This window comes from Notolepis coatsorum, assembly GCF_963971535.1.
Source record: "Notolepis coatsorum genome assembly, chromosome: 10".
NCBI classification, from domain to species: Eukaryota; Metazoa; Chordata; class Actinopteri; order Aulopiformes; family Paralepididae; genus Notolepis; species Notolepis coatsorum.
In genome coordinates, this window is record NC_140174.1 from 57495337 (window position 1) to 57513831 (window position 18495).

Consider the following 18495-nt stretch of genomic DNA (forward strand, 5'->3'; position numbering starts at 1 on the left):
AGCAGGTGTTTAATCAAAGATCCCCGCTTTCTAGTGTTGCACAAGGACCAATCAGCATGGGTATGGGCGGGTTCATTTTCCATTGATGGGGATTTGATTGGCTGTTTACCTGCGATCGCAGGATTAATAACATTAACGTTAGTTTGGCCAGATAAACAATTAAAATATACTAATTAAAATGGTTGGACCTGTGAGATTTGTACTTTGTAGGTCTGCATTTTAAATGTAAGAAGTAAAAAGTATGTTTTTTTTTCTCTGAAATGTAATGGAGTAAAAGTAGAAAGTATACAAACCTAATAATACTCGAGTAAAGTACAAATCCCCCAAAACAGTACTCAAGTATTGTAACGAAGTACAATTACTCAAGTACTTTACACCCCTGGTAAAATATACTCAGTTTGAGTAAAATTTACTCTCCGAAATGTACTGTGTACCTGTCCTGGTGAGTGGGTGTTGCGGCCTGTGCCCTTTGCCTGATGCCAAATAGCAAATAGCCTCCCTTGTTTCTCTTGGACAGGGTTGAACTTGTTACCTTAAAAAGCCTTCAGATTAGCAAGTCTTAAAAGTAATATTTCACTTTCAGCAGTCCATAGTGCATCTACAAGTAAGCTAGCGACCACTGTTGTCCTCCGTTTACACCACCATTCCTCCGAGGTGTCAGGTTCCGGACCTCAGTACAAACAAACTGCTGATCTTCAGATTTCAGTAAAACAGATAATTCTGAGTCAAAGGTACATATTTTGTTTTGGCATTTTATGCAGCTTTGCAGTATTATCTTTGGAAAATAAAAGCACATCCGGTCAATTCGTTGTAGGTTTGATTGTGCCGTGTATCTTTGCCTTGCATGGAATGTTTGGGGAGCAGTTCCCCATGGTTACCTGCTTTTTTGTTGGAGGAAATATTCAAAAAATTCTGTGAAAAGTTAACAGGTCAAATGACACCTTGAGTGAGAACCTTTACACCTAATTTGAAAATGGCAACATCAGCTCATAAAACTAGTACCTTTGACACAGAAAAGTATAATATTGTTGTATAGTTTGTTCATAATTCAGAAGTATATGATATTCAGATTAGGTGCCCAAAATGAAAAAGTGAATGAGCCTGACATCTTGGAGGAATGATGGTGTGTAGACAGGAGACAATAAGGACATCAGTGGTCACTAGCTTGCGTAAAAAAAGAAATCAGTTTTCAAATTTCAGTTCAGTTCAGTAATTTTTTATTTCGGGCTTTGGACACAGTCATTCCATAAATTGCCAAAGTTTTACCAGCTGCTATTGCAGCATTGTCCAATTGTCCGAAAAGGGCTAGGGAGAAGCACTAGGCTTGTCGGGCCCTACCCCTGAAGACTTACGTTTCGTTTTTTTAAATGTACATATACATAGTACATACATATAGTACACATTACAGTACACACATATAGTACACATTACAGTATAGTATACCTGCAGTATATAATAGTATATAGTACATAATAGTGTATACAACACATATATAATGTGATGATATATAGTACATGATATATACAATATAATATAGTACCATAATATAATAATATATACTGTAAATATAGTTCAATATAATATAGTACCATAATATAATAATATATACTGTAAATATAGTTCAATATAATATACAAATGAATTATGATTATATAATGTAATATGATATAACGTACAATAGCCTACATACGTACAATCATACGTATTTTTTTAAATTAATATGCAATTAAAGCTCTTCTTCCCTTCTGTAGGACCTATCAAAAATAGATTTTTTTAGTCTAGATTTGAATTGATTTATGTTTTCACAATATTTTAGTTCATCCTCTAGCCCAGGGGTCAGCAACCTTTTTGACATGAAGTGCCAGTTTGAAATATAGTTGTAACTAGTGTGCCTGTGCCATATCAACAATATTCCATGCATCGTATTTTTTTCTTCTCATAATCAGGTATTTTTAATGATAATTTTTACATTATTACATCATTATTGTTATTGTTATTATTAACAATATTATTATGATGGTTGTATCAACCCTAAATCTGAGTTGGGGCGGGGGTGCAATGCAGACAAACAGTTTTGCTTTACTGAGCTCCGTTATCTGGGGGCTGTAGTTGGTCACTTTAAGCTGCACACCGGAGCATCTTTTAATCCAGCTGTTTGCTGTTCTCTGATATTTTCTGACATTTCGTTGATGCGTCGCTCGACACTTCAAGCTGACATGGGGATTTTTTTTTTTTTTTTACTTAAACATTAAGTAAACATTCTATAAATTAACATTTATAGACAAACAACACTTACACAAAAATGGAACACATAATACAACATTGTTAAACAGACATAAATAATAAAGTACAAAAAATATAATACAATTGTAATACCCAAAAAAATAAAATCAGAAAATGCTAACTAAGTCAAAAGTGTGTGACATGGGTTCAGAGACCCTCCTTGAACCTCTTTCCTCCTTTACCCTTCGCCCTCTTGTGATGCATTTGGTTCTTCCTCTGTGATGTCGTTTTCGTTCCCCTTGTAATCCTCCCACTTTCCCCATCTTTCTCCAAATTTCTCTTCCTGTAACCTCAGCATGTGTGTTATCCTCTCCATATCCTGTATCTCCTCCACTATTCCTACCCATTGTGCTATTGTCGGTGGATCTTCTTTGTACCACAGTCTTGTTATTGCTTTTCTGGCCGCTATCAACATTATCTTTATTAAATATTTGTCCCCCCCTTGTATTCCCTTGTGTGTCAGGTCTCCTAAGTAAAGCACCAGTCCCGTTTGTGGTAACCCGTATCCTAATATTCTGATCATTGCCTCCCCTATCTCCTCCCAATACCCCTTCAGCTTCTGACATCCCCAGAATATGTGTGTGTGATTTGCCCCCTCCTTCCCACACATCCTCCAGCATGCTCTTTGTGTTGGTGCATATTTTCCCTTCAGCTCTGGGGTTATAAAGAATCTGATTATGTTTTTCCATCCAAACTCTTTCCATATCCTCGATCCTGTTGTTGAATGTTGCACCTCGCATATGTTCCCCCATTCCTTCCCTGTTATTCCCATCTCTAGTTCTCTCTCCCATTTCTCCCTTATATCATGGGGATATCTTTTATCCTTGATTTGATTGTCTCTTTGTTTGGCAAGCCTTCAAACAAAACATCTGAGCTACAGAGAAAAGCCTCCTTGATATACTCGCCATCAGTGAATGGCTTTCCACATTTCGCAATGCAATGAGCAATGCGATAGCTTGCTTCAGTTGCGTGGTTTTTAGCAGTCGTGAACACTTTGAGGGTGCTGGCTTGCTTTCCATACCTGGCCACTGCACGTTTAATCGATTCTGCCTTAACTTTTTTGATGCTTCGTCTCAAAATGGCGTTTCACACCCGACGTTCTGCAAACTACATTTTCTAAACATAAAGTACACACAGCACGGTCCTTCTGACACACAAACCCGTAGTCGTCTGTCCACGAGGGCTGGAATGCCCGAATTTCCTTTGCTTTAACTTTCTTAGCGGGGGTTGCCATCATGAAAGACGGCACATACAGAATGCAACCGCAGCACTGTGTGATTACCTGGGAACTGCGCGCAGGCGCGGGAGGCCAGCTGACTGCTGACAGCTGAGCACCATGAGAACAGCTGTATAGCTGTCATAGGGGTGTGCAAAACAGTCGACTTACAAAAAATAACCTGTGGGAGGATTTCAACAAGATAAATGCGACAACAGTGCAAAATATTTCACTATAATATTTCAAAGCGAAGTAAAAAAAATAAAATAAAAATAAAAGTATAATTCATTTTATTTTTATGCTGCCCCCTGTGCCAATGAAAATGCCCCCACGTGCCTAGGGTTGCATACCCCTGCTCTAGCCCATTCCACAGGGTGGCTCCATATGGAGATACACATTATTTTCAGGTTGGTTTTCATCACAGGTTTTTAGAACTTCAATGGTCCTCTGAGGTTGTATCCCCCTTTATCCAGAAATTAGCTTCTTACATTTACAGGTAATTGATTATTTATTGCTTTGTACATAACTTGCAGAGTTTTAAAGTTTACCATGTCAATGAACTTCAAAATGTGTGATTGTAGAAACAGTGTGCGTGTGGTCCCGATATCCTGCAGTTTATTACTCTTATTGCTCTTTTTTGTAGGATAGTCAATGTATTTATGGTTTTGTATGTTACCCCATACCTCTGTGCAGTAATGCAGGTAAGGCAATATCATTGCACAGTACAGTGTGCAATGAGTTGGGATTGAGTACATGTCTCACCTTACTAATAATTGAGATGCTCTTTGCCATCTTAGCCCTCACATATTCTATATGGGGTTTCCAGCTGAGTTTATGGTCTAAAATCACTCCCAGGAATTTATTTTCATATACCCTTTCTATTCTATTATTATCTATTATCAACTGAATGTCTGTTTTTATCTGGCATATTTTGTTTTATTTAGATTTTTTTTTATCCACTTTTTCTCCCATTTTTTCTATATTTTTCTCCCATCCCAATTTCGTATCATCCAATTCAACCCTCCCCTGTCACGAACGCTGTTTCTTGCCTCCCACAAGCCGGCTGCAATGTGGACTAAGTCATACATAGCACAAGTCCCCTCCGGTACTTGAGGTAACAGCAGTTGCATCTTTTCACCTGCGCAGCTCGATCTCTCAGTGGCGAGGAGTAACGCGTGGGAGGCTCACGCTGCCCCCGACACTTCCTGATTCTACTGCACAGGCGCACCAACCGACCTGTAGGAGTCGCTGTCCACAACGCCCGATCCCCACCCATCAGTTTCCCACCCCCTAATACGGCCAATGTGTATTAGTATGAACGACCAGCTAAACTGAAAGCAATGTGGAGCGCTGGGCTCTGCATTCGTGGCGAGCGCCTTGCCCACTACGCCACGTAGCCGCTCCTTGTTTTATTTAGATTTAAAGATAATTTATTTATTTATTTACAGAGTTGGATCATGATCATGGTCATAGTACAAATTTACTGTTGCACTGAAAAGAAAATATCAGCATGGTGATATTCTGTATGTATATCTTCATTATGCTGATGTTACTCAAGTATTCACTGCCTTAACATTGGATATCGAAGAACAATGCACTAGGCAGGAGACTGGAGTTACAGCTGATCAAATTCAAACTGGATTCTTTGTCTAATCCCCACCTCTCTCTGGAGAGTGTCCAGTCTGAGTGTCCAGTCCCTAGAAAAGAAAATCACTTTGAGAATCCAAAATATCTAAAATAAGTCAAATCTAAGAAATCTAAAACCTGTGAACCCGGGGGTGCCTCAGAACTATTCCTGGGCCGGGTCCTACAGCTCCAGACAGAAGAACATCTGATCCAGCAGGCCAGCGTCAGGTGGAAAAGCACAAAGTATACTGGGGAGACCCGAGCGGAAATTCCTGACAGCTGTGCATGTGTATGAGAAAGAATGGCATTGAAAAAGTTTATCCGCAGAACTAGAATGGATAGATAGGCCCCCTCCTGGTGTATCGTGGTATTCTCCTAATTGGTCAACCATAAAGACAGCTGCCACCATAGAGTTGTATAATTATTGTCATGGAAATGGGCGTGTGTTCCATGATGTGTGGATAGTGTTGAGACTCATCGGTTTTGAAATGTTCACAAACTATGTAATTGCCGTGGTAGAATACCAGTGCTCTTTGAGTCGCATGTGGCAAAACCATTGCTCATTCATTCCCATGACAACTATATCAAAAAAGTCCACGTTGTCTAAGTCTTAAGTTGTACCAGCCACACGACAACTTCAGAAATAAAATACTTTACTCGGAACGGCCCTTCTATCAATTCAAGCTCTATGGTCTCTATGGCCTTAGGTCTGCAGATGCCAACCTCCTAACACCTCCCACGACCAAGCTCCGGACCTGGGGCGACAGGGCCTTTGCTGCTGCTGCCCCCTCCCTCTGGAATGCCCTCCCCAGCCATATCCGTGATGCAAACACCCTGACATCTTTTAAATCAGCCCTCAAAACCCACCTTTTCAATCTTGCTTTTGACCTCTAATTCTGTCGGTTTTATTTTATTTTGTCATGTATTATTTTTGTTCCGTTTTGTTCTGTTTTTTTGTTTTGCCATAGTTTGTCTCTCCTGCCCATGTGAAGCGTCTTTGAGCACCTGGAAAAGCGCTATATAAAATAGATGTATTATTATTATTATTATGGGTTTTGACAAAATCCTCCCGCCTGCCACCGAGATCAATAGCAGAATTAACTGCTTCTGACCTCCAACAAAAACAGAAACACCCACGCCTGGCTTCAATAATGTGGTAAATCAGTTTATTTAATTTAGCCGGCTCTCTGGATGTTAAGTTTCATAGTGTATAAAAAAGCAGCATAGTTTGGTTGTGTAGTGTAGTGTACAGTACCTTGAGTGCAATCGTAGCTGCCAGTATATATGGCTTGTATATTTGAAGTGAAGTACTGCTGTCCTCCTTGCCTAAAAGACATCTGTAGTCGACTAAATAGTCAGAGCACTTTGTCGACTAGTTGATTTAAATCAACAAATCTGTACAATTTGAGTTCTCCCAAAGCATGACAGGGCAGCCCTATTCTTCACAGTACAGTAATAATAATAATAATAATAATAATAATAATAATAATAATAATACATTACTGGATTTGTCCTCAATATACAGATCGATACTCTTGTCACTTACTGGTTGATGCAATTATAGTCTGGATTTCAACGCTGCTTTTCCCCTTAATGCTGCTGTGAATCTATATAATGCCCATGAACATAATATGAATACAAATGTAATGCCACAGAACATCCAAAAGATATTAGGAAAAAAATATACAATATAGAAACTGGCAGAATATCAAAACATGATCTTGGCAATGATTTTCAGAAAAATAAACATTCCGTACCACTAATAAAAACAGGAGTGACCATAGAATATCATATTAGAGCCACAGGTGCATTTTGGCTGGCACGCATGTCTTTTCACAGTCCCAGTAACTTCTCAGACTTCTCTCGCAGTATGTTCTTCTGGACCTGAGGAGAAGGAAAGAGGAAACAACGATGATGGACCGTATTCACAACCTGAGCATGGCATAAGAGCAAAATGGCTGTTGTGTGAATATGGTCAATGGGTTGGCATCTCTCAGATGTGGCAGAGTAGTATATAACCTGGCGGAAGAATTCCGTTGCTAGGGGAACGGTTTTGGCCCAAGCTTATTTCCTGTCAGTTATTGTATTAGCAAACATCACAACTAGTATTATAAGAAGGGGATGGGTCATGGCCCAGACGTTCTCATGTTAAAAAGGGGCACACTCATGTTAAACAGTTTTGTACACATTCATTTAGTTTAACAATTATTGAGAGTAAATGAGTTTTGAATATGACCGTGATGTCATCAGGGGCATTGAATCCTTGTGCTGTGTTAATTACAGCTCAATCGAATGATAAGCTAGCAGTCCCTACAAGGTTTTGCTATTTTCACATCTACATCATTTCACAGAACTGTAATTAACACAACACAAAGGATTCAATGTCCCCTGTAAGAGCCGCATTTAAGCTTATTTGTTTTGATTCATTCTGAACCTGTATTAATACATATCTCTGTTTCAGTGAGTGGGGCGCTTGGCTCAGGTGAATGGGGCGGGGCTAACGCTATAAGCCACAGGTGCGGCGTGTGACGGCAGAGCAGCAGGCAGCAGCAATACTGTCATTGAGACGCAACGCAGACGCAGTTGCGTCTCAATGACAGTATTGCTGCTGCCTGCTGCTCTGCCGTCACACGCCGCACCTGTGGCTTATAGCGTTAGCCCCGCCCCATTCACCTGAGCCAAGCGCCCCACTCACTGAAACAGAGATATGTATTAATACAGGTTCAGAATGAATCAAAACAAATAAGCTTAAATGCGGCTCTTACAGGGGACATTGAATCCTTTGTGTTGTGTTAATTACAGTTCTGTGAAATGATGTAGATGTGAAAATAGCAAAACCTTGTAGGGACTGCTAGCTTTTGTTCCCGAGATTATTAGGATCTCTAGTTTATTTTCTATGTACGATATTGTTTTCATATTTTGTTCTTGCTGGACATTAAAAGAGCAAAAAGAGCAACAAAAACGTGCAGTGGTTTCTGTTCTGCGACTGCGAGTCTGACACTGCTTCCCAGCCCTACAAGTGGCCAAGAAAGGAATATTCAAATAAAGTTATAGGACAGACTTGTTTGGATTTTGGCCACTACATCAAGTCAATGACATGCTGATCATTAACAAGCTGTGATTGAAGAGCACGGATTATTGGAGGATCAAAGGGATCCGAAGGAACGAAAAAGGATTATTGGAGGATCAAAGGGATCTAAAGGAACGAAAAGCGCCGGCCCGACGCGCGGCTACAAACAGAGGAAACGCCGGCCTGACGGCTGTAAACAAGCAAATAATTTAGGTATGTGCTTGCAAAAACCAACGCCACATGAATAATTATTCATTTGGAATAAATGCATGGATTATTACTAAACGGACTTCACCTCTGATTACTGGTGTTTATGGGACAGTGAATATTTTATTTTGTGCTTGTGACATATCATGGATAAAAAGAGCAGCCAAGGAAACGCCGGCCTGGCGTGCGGCTGTAACCAAACAAACAATTGAGAAAGACAAGGATAATGAAATAACCAGCCACTGTTTCTAAACACGTTGAAGACCTTTTGGATTTATTTATTTGTTTATTCTGAATTAAAATGGCGAGTTCAGATGAGGCAGACCTGCCCGTTAATGATATGGACGAGGCGCAGCTGCGCACATCGAGACAAGGAAAGGCTTCCCATTTAACACGGAGAATGAACATTGTGCACAGCCTAATGTCTGATAAAGAGTGCCTGGATGAAGTCAAAGGGAACATGATAAAGTTTAACGGACTTTCGGATGGTTTTAAAGCCTTGCATGTCTCATATGCGCAAATGTTGGATGAGAGCGCAAGACAAGAGGACGATGAGAAATGGTACCAGCCGAGAGCCACACAGATAATCTCATTCCTTGCCAAAGTTACAAAGTGGATAACCGACGTAGAAAATGCTGATTCACTAGGGCGGCTACGTGGCGTAGTGGGCAAGGCGCTCGCCACGAATGCGGAGACGCTGGGCTCGCCTGTTCGAGCCCAGCGCTCCACATTGCTTTCAGTTTAGGTGGTCGTTCATACTAATACACATTGGCCGTATTAGGGGGTGGGAAACTGATGGGTGGGGATCGGGCGTTGTGGACAGCGACTCCTACAGGTCGGTTGGTGCGCCTGTGCAGTAGAATCAGGAAGTGTCGGGGGTAGAGCTGCCGCGATAACCGCATTACCGCGGTATCGCTGTTGCATCACGCTCACCGCAGAGTTAGGCTGAATACCGCGTCACCGCTGTTTTTTTATCATAATAATAAAGTTGGCTTGCGGCTTGCGGCTTTGCAGATATACCCTACTCGGTTCCAAGCGACCCTATTGGGTAGAAGTGGTACCAGAAAAGTCATGTGAAACATTGCAGACCACTGACTGGTCAGAAGAGAGACGTGTCACAGTTTGGAGGCTCTGAACAAAAACAGAACGCCGCCATCTTTACTGCCTCGCTAAGGATGCATTTCATTCAGGATTTGTTTGCGACAGAACCAAGTGCAATAAACAAAAAAGAATGGATTCACTGTGTATTCTGCCTTATTTATTGATGAAACAAAACCGACATCAACCCAATTTACCACCGAGCGGAGAGTTTAGTGTCACAACAAGATCGCTGATGTGTTAAGTTTGTTGTTGTTATTAGCCTAATACTACCGTCAGCCGATATACACGAGAGGTAACGTTAAACCCGGGTTGCTTGGTAGAATACACAATGAGAGGTAACGTTAGCTTTGGCAGAATAGACGCAACGAGAGTATGGTTAATGTTGTTATTGATTGATTGATTGATTTAAACTGTGTTAAACTCTGGCTTGCTGCAAGCCCTCGGACACGGAGCTTTCAGTGTACACAAGCGAGCGGCCCCGCCTGCATCCCCACACGGAGACAAACGGAGTAGTACCTGGCTGCAGTGGAAAAGGAACGAAGTACCAGGTGCCTAAAGCGTGTCGAGTCGAGTAGGTACTATGCAGTGGAAAAGCGCCATTAGACTAGAGGCATGCTATAAGAGTAGACTACTACTAAAAAAAAAAAAATGCATTCAATTTTTTTTTCTTTTTTTGTGCGCACTGTGCGGTAATAACCGCGGCGGTAGGAAATATTTCGCAAATTTGTGCGGTAAGGAAAAAATCAATACCGCGGCAGCGTGAGCCTCCCACGCGTTACTCCTCGACACAGAGATCGAGCTGCGCAGGTGAAAAGATGCGACTGCTGTTACCTCAAGTACCGGAGGGGACTTGTGCTATGTATGACTTAGTCCACATTGCAGCCGGCTTGTGGGAGGCAAGAAACAGCGTTCGTGACAGGGGAGGGTTGAATTGGATGATACGAAATTGGGATGGGAGAAAAATATAGAAAATGGGAGAAAAAGTGGATAAAAAAAAAAGAAAAATGCTGATTCACTCAACTTGATTCAAGTGGAAGGTCTGCCAGCTGACGAAGGTGAAAATGAAGGAGTAGGGTATATCTGCAGTGCCGCAGCCCGAAATGAAGACTGCAATCCAAATATGATGGCCACACGCTCAACAAGGTCTAGCCACTCTTCCTCCCACTCTTCCTCTTCCTCAAACGCATTACGCATCAACGCGGAGGCAGAGAGAGAAGGCTTATTGGCTAAAGCTAATATGTTACAAGAAAAACATGCCATTGAAGAACAGGAACAAATGTTACAAAAAAAGAGAGAAACATTAGAATTACAAGGAGAAATAGCAGCCAACACAGCCAAAATAAACTACCTTAAAGACATTGAATTAAAAAGGTGCCGCCCTGCACAGGCTGAAGCAGCAGCTACCACGCTGGTATATTCAAAGCCAGATGTTTCAATTCATCCTTATGACATAGGTGCTCCAGCTGTTAGGAGCAAGGCAGGCGCACATCACTTGCCCTTTTTTAATGTTAATGATGGTAATGCTCACAGTTGGCCCGATGCTCAGCCAGAAGATGACATTTACGACCAGCACCAGCCCCAACCAGTGCACAATATTCGACCTGTCATGCCCCAAAACACACAACCAACTCTGACACAAAGACAAAGCCCCCCTACGCCCAGCACAGCAAAGGATGACCACTTGATTAAAATACTGGAAAATCAAAGCAGCTTGACGAGGATTCTTGTGAAACAACAACTTCTCGACGCTGCCGCAAGGAAATATTCCACCCTTTGATGGACACATTCTGGAATACAAGTCCTTTATTCACTCCTTTGAACATTGTATTGAAAGCAAAACAGACAACAACAGAGACAGGTTGCAGTTCCTTATACAGTTTACAAGAGGCCAAGCTCAACGGCTAGTCAAAATCTGTGAATATATGTCTCCAGACAGAGGCTATCAGAAAGCAAAAGATATACTAAAGGAAAACTTTGGGAACGAATACAAGCTCTCTTGTGCTTACCTGGAAAAAGCTCTATCCTGGCCCCTAGTTAAAACTGAAGATTCAAGATCGCTGCAGGATTACGCCATGTTTCTAAGGAGTTGCTGCAATGCTATGGAGGAAATGGAGTACTTGGAGGAACTAGACACAGTGTCCAACATGAGAGGCATTGTGCTTAAGCTACCGTACAAACTCCGGGAGAGATGGCGCAGCACAGCCTACGCACTGCAAGAGGGGCGCAGTCGTAGAATAAGGATTTTAGACCTTGTCTGTTTCATTGAAAGGCAAGCTTGCATACTGGCAGACCCAGTTTTTGGCGATCTTCAAGACCACTCAGTTGCCAAAGGAAAGGTGGCTGTAAATACTAGATTTCCTGTTAAACCACAGATCCCAAGGGTGTACGACAGCAGTTTTGCCACAGGTGTCACTATTTCCCCAAAAGAAAAAGAGCGTGAACCCTCCTGTCCCTTCTGTGGAGGTGGACACACATTGGATATGTGCTTTCTATTGGAAAGGAAGGCGCATAGTGAGAAGATTGGCTTCTTGAATGATCATAATGTGTGTTTTGCCTGTTTGTGCACTGGGCACATGAGTAACGAATGTAGGCAACGCCTCTATTGCAAAATATGCAATCTTAGGCACCCTAGCATACTTCATATCCACCAAAGAGAGAAAGGAACAGATCAAAGGCCAGCCAAAAGAGAGTCGGAGACAGCAATGGGCAGTGCTCCGATCTCTGTACAATCCAGTGGTCTTACAGGGGCCGGTGAGCAGGACTGTACACTCTCTATAGTACCAGTACAGGTCAAATCTAAAAAAGGACATGTTATAATGACTACCTATGCCTTCCTGGATCCTGGTAGCTCAGCATCTTTCTGCACTGAGCGGCTGATGAGCAAGTTGAACATCACCGGAAGAAGAACAAGCATTCTCCTTCGGACTATGGGCCAGGAGAAAGTGGTTAGAAGCCACATTGTTTCTGATCTGGAAGTGGCTGCACTAGACAGTGACATGTTTTGTGAGCTCCCTGACATTTACACACAGGAAAGCATGCCAGTCCACAGAGGCAACATTCCGAGACAGAAAGACCTTCAAAGATGGCCTCACTTGGAACATGTTTACATTTCTGAGATTGACTCCGGGATTGACCTGTTGATAGGAGCCAACGTTCCCAAGGCATTGGAGCCATGGCGAGTTATACGGAGTGTGGACGAGGGTCCATACGCAGTCAAAACTGTGTTTGGTTGGACTGTGACCGGACCTCTCGGAAGAAAATTGGACAACCAGAACGGGAGTTTGGCAAGAGACAAATCAAACCCAGCAGAGGACAGACAAGCTGCCACTTCAGAGAAAGAGCTACAAAAGGATTTGAACCGAAAATTGGAAAAGAAAGAAGAGCGAAGAGACGATTCTGTTGCTTCCAAGAGAGAGGCGGCGCAACAGAAACGTAGACAATAACATTAAGTTTGAAAGCAACCATTCTGAGGACCATCACATGGATTTCAAGCCTGTGTCCCAGGAAAAATCGAAGGACAACTTTGATACAGGAAAGAAATTCAGAGCTGAAAGAGAATCAAAGAAGGAAGCACTGGCGAGTCCAAAACCGAAATGGCCAGTTGAAGATTCATACACAACTGACTCTAGGGACAAAGCAAACGATGACACTACTTCTGAAATGCCCCGTGGCTATAAGGGCCAAATTGAAACGAAGAGGGGTCCAGGGAAGATGAAGCGGGGCTGGCTCAAGGACAAAAGGTTTGCCTTCAACAGGAAAGAGGTGAAAAGAAAAGAGCTGTGAGATAGTCAGAAATTGAACTTCACCAGTGAAGCGAGGAAGGAGTATTGTTAAACGGTATGGAGCCCTGTTTACCTGCATGAGTAGCAGAGCTGTACATCTGGAGGTGGCTTACTCCTTAGACACAGACTCATGTATTCATGCTCTGAGAAGATTTGTTTGCAGGAGAGGTCAGGTTAAGCATATCAGATCGGACAACGGTACAAACCTGGTGGGTGCCCAAGCTGAGCTCAAAAAGGCCATGAGTTCACTAAACGAAGGAAAAATCCAAGGCGCTTTGCACCCTGAAGGAATCCAGTGGAGTTTCAATCCACCAGCGGCCTCACATTATGGTGGAGTCTGGGAAAGACTCATAAGATCTGTCCGTCAGGTGCTCACCTCCACTCTCAATCAGCAAACCCTCGACGATGAAGGCCTACAAACCATCTTCTGCGAGGTAGAGGCCATCCTCAATAACCGTCCTCTCTCCACCGTGTCCTCTGATCCACAAGACCTGGAACCATTGACTCCCAATCACATCCTCCTGCTAAAAACGCAACCCATCATACCTCCGGGAACGTTTCAGAGATCTGACCTCTACGTCAGGCGCCGCTGGAAGCAGGTCCAGTACATGGCGGATCTGTTCTGGCATAGATGGACACAAGAATACCTTCTGCTACTCCAAGAGAGACAGAAATGGAACACAGTGAGAAAAAACTTTAACATTGGAGATGTCGTCGTGGTAGTTGACCCAACTGCTCCACGGGGGTCGTGGCCACTAGGCAGAGTACTGGAGACCAAGCCTGATGCAAGAGGTCTGACCCGTGCAGTGAAGCTCCAGACGAAAACGTCCATTATTGATAGGCCCATAGCTAAGCTGTGCCGCCTTCTGGAGAATGAAGAATAACAGGTCTTCTTTCAACATCAACAAGGGATGTAATGTATATACTTTATTTTTCTAAATTCATTTGTTGATAGTTTTACGGCTCCCTTTATTTAGTTTGAGTAATTGATTCTTAGAGAACAATTAGGGGCCGGTGTAAGAGCCGCATTTAAGCTTATTTGTTTTGATTCATTCTGAACCTGTATTAATACATATCTCTGTTTCAGTGAGTGGGGCGCTTGGCTCAGGTGAATGGGGCGGGGCTAACGCTATAAGCCACAGGTGCGGCGTGTGACGGCAGAGCAGCAGGCAGCAGCAATACTGTCATTGACACGCAACGCAGACGCAACCTTTTGTTCCCGAGATTATTAGGATCTCTTGTTTATTTTCTATGTACGATATTGTTTTCATATTTTGTTCTTGCTGGACATTAAAAGAGCAAAAAGAGCAACAAAAACGTGCAGTGGTTTCTGTTCTGCGACTGCGAGTCTGACACTGCTTCCCAGCCCTACAAGTGGCCAAGAAAGGAATATTCAAATAAAGTTATAGGACAGACTTGTTTGGATTTTGGCCACTACATCCCCGGTGACATCACTGGTGGCCATATGCACCACTCATTTACTCTCAATAACTGTCAAACTAAATGAATGTGTGCAAAACTGTTCATAACGTTTTTGGATGTGCAAAATAAATCAGCATTTTATTTAGGTGGAATTCCCCTTTAAGTTATTCACCACTGTGCACATTTCTTTTTCTATTCTTACTGTAGGCATTCTAGAACTCTATCTTTCAGTGGCCAGTAGCCACTGATTACGTGAAATGAAAAGATAGTGTCAACGGCACATTTAGAAAAATATAGTCTTCATAAGTTACCAATAAAAAGGTTCTTTTCTCCTTTTTAACCAGTTGCCAGCAATGTTTCGTGACCGGCTCTGCCACGCTCCCTTTCTAGCAGGACGTGTGCAGTGTGCGTGCAGACTGGTTAATAGCTCACTTTCTTCCTGTCTGGGGACATTCAGGGCAGGGCTGTTCAAACACAGCCCAACTTCTAAATACTTTTAAACTGTGTCCCGTGAGAGAATCTCAGGACCCGGAGAGAATTTACAGTTTATATACAATGACCCGGTCTCCCCGAGGCTCATTTGTCACAGGGCTATTTATATCTTTCAGCAATACTCTCGATTGCAATGCCATTGTTTATGTTGTACTTTGTAAACACGCCACCTCCATAAAAATACAAAGTTAAATGAAGTAAGAGTGAGCGGGTGGAAAATTGGAACAGTCCACTGTATTCCGAGCTTAAGTCTAGAAGGAGAAGGAGGGTGGATCTGTTACCTTTCCAGTAATGGTGATAGGGTAGCTGTCCACAAACATTACATAGCGAGGAATCTTGTAATGGGAAATCTGAAAGTAATAGACATGGGGATTATACAAAGCAGACCGGACTGTCCATTCAAACCTTTATTTAAAAATCGCAAATGATTGCGATCATTAACAATGATGTTGAGGTACAAAGACAACATTTTTATATATATATATTTTTTTATAAATAGAAATGATAAAGAAATAATAATGAAACAGAGTGGTTAAAATGAGTGCATACAATAGTGCCACACAGACCCCAAATCTATATTTGAATCATTTTGTCATTATTAAAGTTTTATATAATCCGACCGTATAAAGCATCTTTGGGTACCCAGAAAAGCACTATATAAATCTAACGTAGTATTATTATTAGTGCCGTCAGGCGATTAAAAAAATGTATCTAATTAATGACAGGATTTGTAATTAATTAATCTAATTAATCGCATTTTAATCGCATAACCATTTTAGGCCTGATATTTTATATTCTATAATCATATTTCAAATTGCATGTGTCCGGATGGCAGAATTCAGTACTGTATCTACAAAACCTTCTGTTTAATCATCTTCCCTTTATTTATTTGCTTACAGGTCTGGAAAATTTTAGCATGGTGTTAGCATGGTGTTATTCACAGTCAAAAAAAATAAAATAATTGAATTGATATTCTCATTTGGTTCATTACTATTTACTCAAGCCTAGTAACATACAGTCCCTAAAATCAGATACCAAGAACATGCAAATGGACATTTAAAAAAAAAGTTTGTAAATGTTTATTCTATGTTCTTATGGAATGAATGAGATTAAAATGTTTTTTTTTATTTTGAGTTAATTTTCATAACGCGATCATTTGTTGTGTAATTAATTAATCTAATTAACGTGATAAACTGACAGCCCTAATTATTATTATTAACACATCCGGAGCCATCCACGTATATATACGTGATCAGGCATGCAGTCGTGCACAAACTTATCACCTAGACTTTGCATAATAATAGGATACCGATAATAACAACGAGAAGAGCTGGTGGGGATTTGCTTGATCTGTGGTCGACTAGAAGGATGAGACATTAAGTTGTGCTTCAGTCTCTGAAGGAAACTGTCCTTCTGTAAACTAACTAAGTTACATTGTTAATTTAGTTTGTATTTACTTTTCTAGTTTAAGTTAATTCAATTAAAGAAATTGTAACTACAATTACATTTAAAACATTTATGCATAATAATCATTTGTTCTGTGCGCAACCGAGGGAACATGTATGCGCGTGCGCGGGAGCAACGGCATGCAAATTTCTCGAATCTGATTGGCTGAAACAGTCAACTTACACATATTTTTCATAACCCAACGCTCTTCGTCCCAGGACCCGCCCACAACCGCATTACGATCAATGCACCGTTCGTGGTTTTAGGAATGAAAGCAAGATGGCGGACAAGCCGGACAGGAAACATTACGAAAGGATAACGGTGATAGGGTCATAAAGAAACAGCTAATTTGATTACTGTCCGCCTGGTTTCCAACTGGTTAAGTTTAGGCCCTCTTTCGAAGTTGGTTAAGGTTAGAGTTTGTCTTTAGAGCAGGGCGATAGACCACCAAGCCCTGGTTCCAAACTCTAACCTTAACCAACTTCGAAAGAGTGCCTAAACTTAACCAGTTGGAAACAAGGCGGACAGTAATAAAATTAGCAATCAATCAATCAATCAATTCAATAACCCACGCTCACTTAAAACAGCGCACCTCCCAGCTGCTCTCCAGGGCCCATTTCATTCTTGCATGAGGAAGGATAATAACGATAATCTAGCGTTGATTTCAGGATGATTAGATAATCAGGCGAAAAATGACAACGTGATAAGTGGATTTCACTAAAACGCTATTATCGCGTCTTTTCCTGGGATGACTAAGAATCACCAAAACTATACTCATATTCAAAACGGTATAAAACGGAAATGTACGGATGAAAAAACAATCTGTTTTGTGCATGTTGACTGGAAGCAACTCACTGACAATCGGCGGTGTTATTAGACCCATAGCTATAATATAAGATATATTTTAAGCACTCGCAAGTGAACAAAGCGGCCCATTGATTTACAGCGCTGTCGTTATACAGAAGGTAAACAGCGACCCCTGGCCGTGAATGTGTTAAAAGACAGAAGAAGAAGTGACAATTACACACAACATCAGCAGTGCTCTCCGTCCAGAACAAAACACAAATGGCACACACTTCCTCTTATCTTTACAGACAGGAGCTTGACCCCATTGACTTTACACTGGTTTGTGGCTAACTAGCCAGAACTACTGTAGCATAAAGTAGCCAAAATAGGGCTAGGGTTCCACAAATCAGAACTTCAGAACTCGGAAATCAGAAGTCCCTTTAAAAAAGATAACATACTGTAAAGGCTTTGTGATAATTCTGTTTCTTTCTTTTTTACCTTTCCCTTGCAGTAAGCTATGATTTCTTCCACGGTGCAGTCCTGCCCGTCCACCAGCTTAATACAGGCACACAACTCCTCTCCCAGACGCTCGTCCTTTACTCCTACCACCTGAGACAGAGATGAAGACAAAACATTTTTTTCCACTCTTTTACAACTGCTCTTACTCTGTCCGAGTAGAGCATCTTCAGTAATATTTTGACTCACATTTTCGCTTTTATGTCTCGATTCATGTCGCTGTGTGTGTACGTGCAAAAAGCCATTACTCACACAGTAGCACTGCTGTGGCTAATGGGGATCCAAATAAACTTAAACTGGTTTTCCGGTATGGCTGACCCTAGTGGGAGTCGAACCCCCTAACCCCGGCAGTTAGGGTTAGCAGTGCCATGCTAATAGCACCCTATCCATTGACCATATTCACACAGCAGCCATTTTGATCTTACGTCATTCTCAGGTTGGGATTCCTTTCCACACTGTTCCCAACCTGAGCATGACATAAGAGCAAAATGGCCAACATGTGGATATAGTCAATTGAGTTCATACATGACACCCCAACCTGTGCCTCC

At 41.7% G+C, this 18495-nt stretch overlaps 1 protein-coding gene across 1 annotated transcript in view; it reads right to left on the reverse strand.

The window, feature by feature from the left end:
• Window positions 1-6793: 6793 nt before the first annotated feature.
• The window catches only part of acsf2 (acyl-CoA synthetase family member 2), a 72530-nt gene continuing 60828 nt past the window's right edge, over window positions 6794-18495 (reverse strand). Inside the window, exons 14-16 of the mRNA XM_084323518.1 lie at window positions 17930-18040; window positions 15481-15549; window positions 6794-7009 (exon numbers count right to left, since the gene is read on the reverse strand). Coding sequence (XP_084179644.1) covers window positions 6959-7009; window positions 15481-15549; window positions 17930-18040 — 231 coding nt within the window. The 3' untranslated portion in view covers window positions 6794-6958. The remainder of the gene's footprint in view (window positions 7010-15480; window positions 15550-17929; window positions 18041-18495) is intronic.